Here is a 9,496-nt window from a genome sequence, read left to right on the forward strand (position 1 = left end):
CCCTCCATCCACACATTTCCCTAACCCACGCACTTCTCTCCCAAAGGGACATTCTCCGGGTTGGGGTCACTTTGGCTGGCCACCAGAAAAAAATCCTGAACAGTATCCAGGTGATGCGGGCGCAGATGAACCAGATTCAGTCTGTGGAGGTTTGACATTCACCTGCCTCAGCTCACTTCCTCCAAGCCCCGCCCCCTCCGCCCCACGTGCCGGCCCTCCTGGTGCTCCATCCACTGCAGGGCCAGCCACCCGCCAGGAGGCCACGGGCCACAGGAAGAATCAAGCAGCGCCAGCCACGAGACGTCACCAAGAACACATGCAACTCAAACGACAGAAAAAAAAAAGGGAATGGGAAAAAAAGAAACTAGATCCTGGGAGGGGGCGGGATATACAAGGAATATTTTTTAAAGAAGATTCTCATAAGGAAAGCAATGACTGCTCTGGGGGGTACAAAAGGGCTTGGGAGATTCATGCGATGTGTCCAATCGGAGACCAAAAGCAGTTTCTCTTCCACTCCCTCTGCGAAGGTGACCTGGCCAGAGCCAAGAAACACTTTCAGAAAAACAAATGTGAAGGGGAGAGACAGGGGCTGCCCTTGGCTCCTGTCCCTGCTGCTCCTCTAGGCCTCACTCAACAACCAAACACCCAGTGGACGGGACAGATGGACAGGCAGCCACCCTGAGAACCCCTCCGGGAAAATCTATTCCCGCCACCGCTGGGCAAACAGAAGAATTTTTCTGTCTTTGGAGACTATTTTAGAAACTCCAAAGAAAGACACTTTTTCTCCTGTGGGCTCACGAGGCTGAAAGGGGCTTTTGTCCTCCTGGGTCAGGGAGAACCTGGGGACACCAGAAAAGTCAGCCTTCCTGAGGATGGCCGCCCCGGGTCTGCAGCTCCAGGTACATATCATGCGCACAGCCCTGCGGCCCGACGCCTGGGTGCCTGCTCCCACCAGCCCCCACCTCGAGGACTGATGCTGCAGTGACTGCCGTCAGCTCCAACTGCCGCTGAGAAGGGTTGGTCCTGCATCTGGGTTTGTTTACAGCAATTAGTGGACTTGGGGGTATTTTGGTCAGGGTGGTTTTGGTTTTGGGGTTTGTTTGTTGGGTTGTTTTTTTTTATGACAATGAAGTGACACTTTGACATTTCCTACCTTTTGAGGACTTGATCCTTCTCCAGAAAGAAGGTGCTTTCTGCTTACTGACTTAGGCAATACACCAAGGGCGAGATTTTATATGCACATTCTGGATTTTTTATACGGTTTTCATTGACACTCTTCCCTCCTCCCACCTGCCACCAGGCCTCACCAAAGCCAACTGCCATGGGGCCATCTGGGCCATTCAGAGACTGGAGTGAGATTTGGGCGTGGAGGGGGAGGCACCAAGGTGGAGGAGCCTCCCGCTCCAGGACTGTGGATGAAAGTGACAGATTGAGGAGGAAGTGGGCTCTGAGGCTGCAGGGCTGGAAGTCCTTGTCCACTTCCCACTCTCCTGCCACAATCTATCTAGTACTTCCAGGCAAACAGGCCCCTTTGAGGCTCCCGAGTCCCCTCAGATGGCCAAAACCCAGTTTTCCCTCTGGGAGCCTAAATCAGGCCGCTTGGGAGGCCGGACCCGGATCATTCACTGTGATACCCTGCCCTCCAGAGGGTGCGCTCAGAGATGCGGGCAAGCATGCTCCTTCACTTCCCTGGAAAGAAAGTGTGTGATTTCTCTCCCACCTCCTTCCCCCTACCAGACCTTTGCTGGGTCTGAAGGTCTTGGCCATGGGGAAGCCCTCAGCCTAGGGATCTGGTCACAGACTCCCTCCTGTGAGCCAGCGCAGGCACCTGAGCAGAGCAATCAGTTAGTGAATTGAATGGAAATAAACGCTTTAGTTATAATGGGATCCCTGTTCTCTGTAAGTTCCAAGGGAGACCCTGGCACTCTTGGGACGTGCCATGTGACCCAGGTGCCAAGGGTTGCTATTCTAATCAGCCCTTCCTCCCTTGGGCTTCTAGAAAGCCCAGGGCAGAGAATACACATGGAGAATGACAGCTCTACGTGGCCTTTCTGGCTCTGGCTTATCAAAAGCACAGGCAACAAAGGAAGTGAGTTGAAAGTGGCTCAGAACTTAGCACTCGATGCCCTGGGAATCAGGGTAAGCCCCTGCAGGTACATCAGGAACAGGTCATTGATGGGGGTGCACTTAGAAGAGGGTCCAAGTGTCAGTTCAACTGCAACAGTGAGAATGTGAGGGTCTTGGAGTGCCCCTGGACCCCTAGGCAGAGCCACAGGTCTGACCACCTTATCCAGGCCAACTCTGGTTTTCCCTGTGCAAATGAGCTCCTGCTCACATTAAAATCAGAATTCTGCATGAGGCAGGAGGAGGCAGGGAGATGGATGTGCCGTGGACATCAGGTCTGGCTGAGGAGGGGGAGCCATGGAGGCCACCTCTCGGGACCTTTCCCAGATCCAAGGAGATGGCCAGTGGGAAAGATTCAGGCCACAGGCAGCCAGCTAGCAGCGCCACAGTCAGAGCAAGCATCCAGCACGGCCCAGCCTGTCGTCTGTCGCTCACCTGTTCTGGGAGCCTGAGCTGTAAAGGGAAAGGAAGGGATTACAGAGAAGTGTGGGCCTCCTGGGGGGACAGCAGGGTGAGCCACAGGGAAAGCACTGGCAGGTTTCCTGCAAACTGGCCGGCAGTGAAGGCCCACTGGCCTTCACTTTGTGCCCCAAAAGTGCCCCGCGCGGGTGGCAGCTGTCTCAGCACACAAGGTCACCTTCTGGCGGGAGCTGCCCTGATGCTCTTTAGATTAGTTCTGTTTCCTCAGCCCACCCCATACTGCTCTGGGGCCCCACGTGGGGCTGGCAGTCAGTGCCTCCTGTCAGATGGCTTCCTGTCCTAAGCGGCTGGGCTGGTGACCGCTAGCCAGCATGTCTGCCCCTCCACCCTCCAGGGCCAAGTTCCTCAGTGGCCATGGCCCCTGCACGCCTGCTTCCCAGAGCATAGGTGCTACAGACCTCTGTGTCTCCACTTCAGGGTAACAAACAGATGTCACTGTGACTGTCCCAGGGGCACAGGCGCTGCTCACATCTCTTCCACCTCCACCCATCCACCCCACCCGCCACTGGGGCAGTCCCCCCGCCCCAACCTCTTGCTTGCTGCTCAGCGGGGAGTGGCAGGCTGTGCTGCCAAGCGCCTTCCACTTACACCACCCGCTCGCCCAGGCGCACAGCTCTGAGCCACCCGCTGCCTGGTTACTAATCCTTTCCTGGCTCAACCTCCCCAAGTGCCAGCCCCCGCCTGCCCAGTAGTGTTAGGGGAGTTTCCGGCTGTTCTGCACACAGTTGGTACTGGAGGAAAGAAAGCTGCCTTGTAAATACAAGCCAGGGCACCGTGGAAATGGGGACCAGCTGCTCTGAGAGGGTGCGGCTGGCAGAGCCACGCGGGGCCAGGCTGGTTAGGAGAGAGCCATGCTACCCACCCCACCCCTACTGCTCCAAAGCCCCCAAAATGGATCGTTGTTGGTGCTCAGCAGTCCTCTCCCTGGGGGATGATATTCAAAATATCAACTGGGAAGATGTGGGCAGACCAATCAGAATAGATAATGGCTGAGTGCTAGACCAGAGGCCTCAGAGCCGGGACCCGGTGGCAGGGCAGTGGGAGACACTTAAGGGACTCAGGGCTGTGGCTGTTTACTAACCGGCAGTGCCTCTTACTCAGATGGCATCAGCTGAACTCTCCCCCATCATTTCTAATTGGTGCCCACCCTGCCACCATCTAGGGGCTTCTCTGCCACCACCTTGTGAGCAGTCACTAGCCTCATTCTTCCCCCATCAGGGACTCATCTCCAGAAGGCTGGGAGCTCCCACCCTGCCCAGGTATTCCTCCTGCCTGGATGAAGCACAGGAAGGACGCAGGCCCCAGACCACCACCCACCCTAGGGCTAGGCCCAGGGCCACTCCTGGCTCTCTACAGGGCCCCTGTAGTTTGAAGATGGTGCCGAAGGCTGGAAGACTCTTGCTAGGGAACATCACGTAAATGCATTCAAAAGACAGGATACCACAGGATGCTAGGGCAGGTGTGTCCCAATCCCAGGGTGGCAGCCTGCTCCTGTCACTAGGGACATGGATCTGGGGAGACACTTCCCCTCACTGAGCCATCTATAAAATGAGAGCATTGGAGTGGGTGAGGCAGGCTGTGCAAGGCACTTATACACCTTAGTCCCATGAGGAGGCAGTATTCCCCCTGCATATTTGTGGGGGAAACTGAGGCTCAGAGAGATGAAGTACTTTGTTCAGGATTGCATAGCCTGAAGGGGCAGAGCAAGGCCATGAGCTTTGGTTTCTCTGCTTCTGATGCCTCCTCTACCATGCTCAATTAGATGACAAGAAACATTGGCACCTGACATGGGCCAGTAAGAGAAGAGAAAGCTCATGTAGGCTGGGGCTGCCAGGGAGGGCTTCATGGAGGAGGCTATCTTGAAAATGACAGAGGTCAAGAGAAAGGTCATGCCAGAATGGTCCAACATAGTGAGGAGTTGCGTCTGGATGGACCAGTAGAATGGGGGAAGTGAGGGCTGACATGAGGGGAGATTGAGGCAGTTTAGTCATGATACACAGTCCAGCCGAAGCAGATTCTTGAGCAGGAGAGTAGCAGGGTGAGCACCAGGTAATAGGAAGAAGCACCAGTTCAGCCATCAGATGGGGCAGGATGCCTCCCAACCACTCCTCTCCCTGAGAAGGAAGAGCCCCCGCTCTCATTTATTCCAGGAGAAGCCAGGCTGTGCTGTATCAGTTTCCATCCTCACTGACGCAGATAATCCAAAGAGTCACTTCAGCTGCTTGAAACAGCAGGGTTGGGTCTTATGCTACCTGATTCTTAATTCAGCTGATGTCTACCCCATTTCCTCCAGGCTTCTCTAAAGGTGGCAGGGGTGAGGTGGGGAGACAGCTGCCAGGCACTGAGGGAGCTGAGCCTGGTGGGGGCAGGTGTGCAGGTGAGCATGAGAAACTCCTCAGGAAACCCATCCCTGCCCTGATCACACTAGCCCCGGAGAGATCACCCACATGTGCTGGAATGGGTCTGGGGTCCTGTCTTTTCCAATAGTGTGTTATCCTGAGGAAACCCAGAGGGAAGTTCAGGGAGCCCCACTGTGCTGTGTGATGCTACACACACCTGTGAGTGCACCACCAGACGGCCTTGACCCAGCCTTCTGCAAAATGGCTTCTGCCATCAAACTTAGGGTGGATATGACCTTGCAGCTGCCAGTTTTTCCTTCAGAGAAACCAAGGTCAGAGTGTTGGTTGCAGAAAAGGACTTGGCCTTTGTCACATAACAGAAAAGAGAGTGGGCTCAGGGCACACCCCCTTGAAGGCTAATCTCAGGAGGTTGAAGCCACAGGGATTGCAATAATCACTGAATGCTTACATATGCCCGGTGCCAAAGCATCATCCTCTCCACTTTACAAGTGGGGAAACTGATTCCCAGAGATGATTCCCAGAAGATTCCAACCAGGCCATCTGCCTGCAGTCCTTCCTCCCCACCTCCCGGGATTTCTCAAAATGTATGCCATCGCCTACCTGTATCAGAATCTCCCAGGCTATTTATTGTTTAATATGCAGATTCCTGGGCTCCACCCCAACCCCTTAAATCAGAATCCCTGTGGTTGGGCCCAAGAGTCTCCATTTCTGACAGTTTCCTCTAGGAGACTCCTCCAGACACTGGCATCCTCACTTGACTTCCCCAACCACGAACTGCCCCGATGTCTGCAGAGAGAGGGTCTGGTGTAGACAGGGATTAAGAAGAAGCAGGGCATTTTCAGATTGGAGGCCCAAACCCAGACACAGATTAGGACCCATGAAGTAGGGGTAGAGCTGACCCTCAGGGATGTGCCCAGACCGAGCTAAGCTTTCAGGAAAATTTGAAAGATCCTCAGACCCAGAGTGTGTCTGAGTTTAGCTCCACAGCATGAAGGCTGCCTCAGGAAAGCTGATATAAACAAGAAGCAGCAGAAATTTAATACCTTGGAGGGGCCCAGCAGCCCACTCAGGGCCACCCTGGGAGACCCCACAGACGCCAAGGCTGTGGTTCAGGCCTGCTCACTCAACACCTGGCCAGGTGGGGCAGGCACAGGCAGGGTGGGGCTTCCAGCTGGACCTAGAGCTACAGATGCCCCCCACCCAACACCAAGCCCCGCTACCCAGACTAAGACACAGCTTTCCCAGGAGGAGAGAGGAAGCCAAGGCCCCTGTCTCTGTGCAAGACCTAACAGGCCCTGTTGGAGGAGAGGAAGCAGGAGAGGGAGGAGGGAGGAGGCCACAGCCGGGACCTCATACACTCTCGGGAGCCCTGCTGAGACTGCAGGAGTCAGGAATTCTGATGGTCCACAGGTGAAAGATTCCAAGATTCTAAGACTGCAAAGCCCATCATTCTAAGATTCCAATGGAACGATTCATGTTTCTAAGATTCCATCACTATGATTCTATGCTGCTAATTCTTGCAATTTCCAGTCTCATTGTTCATTGCTGGTCCCCAAACCTGTGGGCCCTAGCATTTTTTCAAAAGCACAAAAAAAAGAGCAAGAAAGAGAAAGAGATGGGGAGGGAGATAGCTGAAAACAGATACGAGCAACAGCTCCATCCTTTGCATCTGAGTTACGGATGCACCTCGGCAAGGGCCAAAACCCTCCTTTTGAGTGGGGTGCTGACCTTCTTTCCCTGTAGAGTGGCAGAATTGCATATGTCAGGCCTTCCTGGGGGGAAGGGGACTGGTAGTTCCAGGCTACGGCTGAGTAAAGCCCCACACAGGCCACAGTGCCCATAGGAGCCAAGCAGGGGCCCCACTGGCTCGGTTTGGGGAGGGACTCATCTGGGGTGGAATTTCCCTCCCAGCAGTGAGGAAGCTGCAGGGCCAGGGATTTGCCTTGGGAGAACCCCACTGGGGAATATTCCCCAAGCAGAACCCCTTCCTGTTCAGAGCCCGAGTCTTAACACTGGACAACCACAGGGTCTTGCTGCAAACTCCGGAGCCAGGCGCCTTCCCTCTGGCATTTGGGACATAGCTTCCATGGCCACACAGCCCTCAACCCCTTCCAAGGACCCCCCTTCCCTTGCCCTTTTCTAATCTTAGCCACTGCCTTCCAGAGCTGGGAGGCCACATGGCGGAGGTGCCTGTGCATCCCTCTGCGATCGGCCTGTCCCCTTTCCCCTCTGTGGACAGGGACTCTGATGTGCAGGGGGCACCAGGTCGAGCCTCTGAGGCTCACCCAGCATAGGCCTGGCAGGGGCATTCACTCACCATCAGCCTTTTTGGACTCTGGAGAAGAGCAATTACCATTTGGTCATGCCCAGCCCCCAAATCATAATCATAGCTGCTATTTCTTCAGTGCCAGCAATGTGCCAGGCGCCGTGCCCAACTTTTTACACACAGTGTCTTGCCTAATTTTCATACCACTCTGTGAGACAGGTACAGTTATTACTCCCATTCCACAGACTAGGAAACTCAGAGACGTGACATGGTGGCTCTCCCAGGTCACACAGCCAGTAAGTGGCCTCTGACCCCAGCACCCCCCTCTGAATCACTATGCTATGCTGCTACAGTGCTCCACACTCAGCCCCTCTCCACTGTCAGATCCTTTTCCAGTCAAGCCCCAGATCCCCAGGGGCCACTGTGGCACCCTTTGAGTGTGGCCTCCCTGGAGCCGCTGTCAGAGCCACGGGCTGTGGGAGTGAGCACGCATACTTCTCCTGAAGCGTCTGCCGCAGCCTGAGCTATGCAGCGGAGCTCTCAACCGGGATAGGGGGCTGTCTGGCAGGGTTTCCCAGAACGCTGTTTCCTGTGGTCATAAACGTGGGTTTTCCTGACAATGTTAGGAGGTCAGGGAGCGATGCAGCTGGGGTTCCGATGGCCGTTGGTCAGACCTGGTTCCTCTGGACCCCACTGCTGTGACCAAGGAAATCTCACCAGCTGTGTCCAAGATCAATCCTGACCCTGTTACTCCAATGCCTTTGTAGGAGTATTTTTAGCAGAACCTTTTTTTCCCAAAATAAATGTGAATTGTAAAAATTATCACTTGGACTCAGTGTTTCTTTTTCCTCTGAGGTTCCCCAGAGAACAAGTAGGAGCTTCTAGAGGCCCTGAGCAGGGTTCTGAAGCATAACTAGGAGTTTTCCAGGGCTAAGAATGGAGCCAGGCTAGGGCTGGCCCTGGAGCTGGGGTTAAGTGCGGATTTGGCCTGGGCTAGGGTACAGTGTTGACATAAAGCAACTCCTAAGCTTTCTAAGAACACTCCATTGTGTTGAAGAGCATAAGCTCTGTCAGGGGCCCTGCGGTTCATAGCCCAGCTCTGCCGTTTATTAGCTGCCTTGCAGAGGTCACATAACTGCTGAGCCTCGTTTTCATGTCTGTAAAATAAAGGCAATTGTTTCTAACTCCTAGAGTGTGGGTGAGGACTCAATGAGATGGAGCATGGGAAGCCTTGGCACTCACAGACATTAGCTATTACTATTGCGCTGAGTGGGAGGCCTGCAACGGCAGAGCCAGTGTCTACCATACACTCTTGCTGTGTTCTTTGCAACCAAGACGATGCCTGCTGAATTAGTTCATTCTCACATTGCTATAAATAAATACCTGAAACTAGGTATTTATAAAGAAAAGAGGTTTAATTGGCCCAGAGTTCTGCAAGTCTGTACAGAAAGCATGATTCTGGCATCTGCTCAGCTCCTGGGAAGGCTTCAGGAAGCTTACAATCATGATGGGAGGCAAAGAGGGGGTACACACGTCACCTGGCGGAAGCAGGGGCAAGAGACAGAAGGAGGAGGTGCCACACTCTTAACCACATCTCACCATAACCCACTTGCTATCACAAGAGCAGCACGGCGGGGATGGTGCTAATCCATTCATGAGAACTCTGCCCCCATGTCCCAACCACCTCCCACCAGGCCCCACCTCCAACACGGGGGATTACAATTTGGCATGAGATTTGGCGGGGACACAGATCCAAACCATATCACTTGCCTCATGCTAGACACTCAATACACATTTGTCACGTAGATATCAGAGACATTGAGGGAGGGTCCCATGGTCAAATACATTTGGCAAATTCTGGAGTAAGGCAAGTTAATCAGATTTATTTATCTCAGGATATTGCAGAGACTTAAATACGGTAAAAGTGTAGTGTAAATCTCTGAGAAGGTGTTACCATTTTCAGGCTTGCCCTCTGGGAGAGCATCTCATGGGACCAGTGTCCCTGGGAACACACTTGGGTAATGCTCTGGGAGTTAGAGGTAGACCCGGGGCTGGGGGTTGAAGTTGGGCCTGAAAAACACTATGGCATAGAGGCCAGAGAGGGATGGGAACCAGGAGGCTGTCCTCTGATTCACCATGATTGTAAGTTTCCTGAGGCCTTCCCGGGAGCCAAGCAGATGCCAGAATCACGCTTCCTGAGTGATTCCTGAGCCTTGCAGAACTGTGAGCTATAAGTGAATCCTAACTCACTCACTCATTCATCCAT

The 9,496-nt window shown here is 53.9% G+C and overlaps 1 protein-coding gene across 6 annotated transcripts in view; it reads left to right on the forward strand.

The window, feature by feature from the left end:
• Window positions 1–8,052, forward strand: part of EPHB2 (EPH receptor B2) — a 210,800-nt gene extending 202,748 nt beyond the window's left edge. For all 6 annotated transcript variants that reach the window (XM_017534498.2, XM_017534499.2, XM_017534500.2 and 3 more), the window contains one exon: window positions 47–8,052. In XM_017534498.2, the coding sequence (XP_017389987.1) occupies window positions 47–155 (109 nt within the window). In that variant the 3' untranslated portion in view covers window positions 156–8,052. The remainder of the gene's footprint in view (window positions 1–46) is intronic.
• Window positions 8,053–9,496: the final 1,444 nt, after the last annotated feature.

Source organism: Cebus imitator, unplaced genomic scaffold (genome assembly GCF_001604975.1).
Source record: "Cebus imitator isolate Cc_AM_T3 unplaced genomic scaffold, Cebus_imitator-1.0 Scaffold87, whole genome shotgun sequence".
Taxonomy (NCBI): Eukaryota; Metazoa; Chordata; class Mammalia; order Primates; family Cebidae; genus Cebus; species Cebus imitator.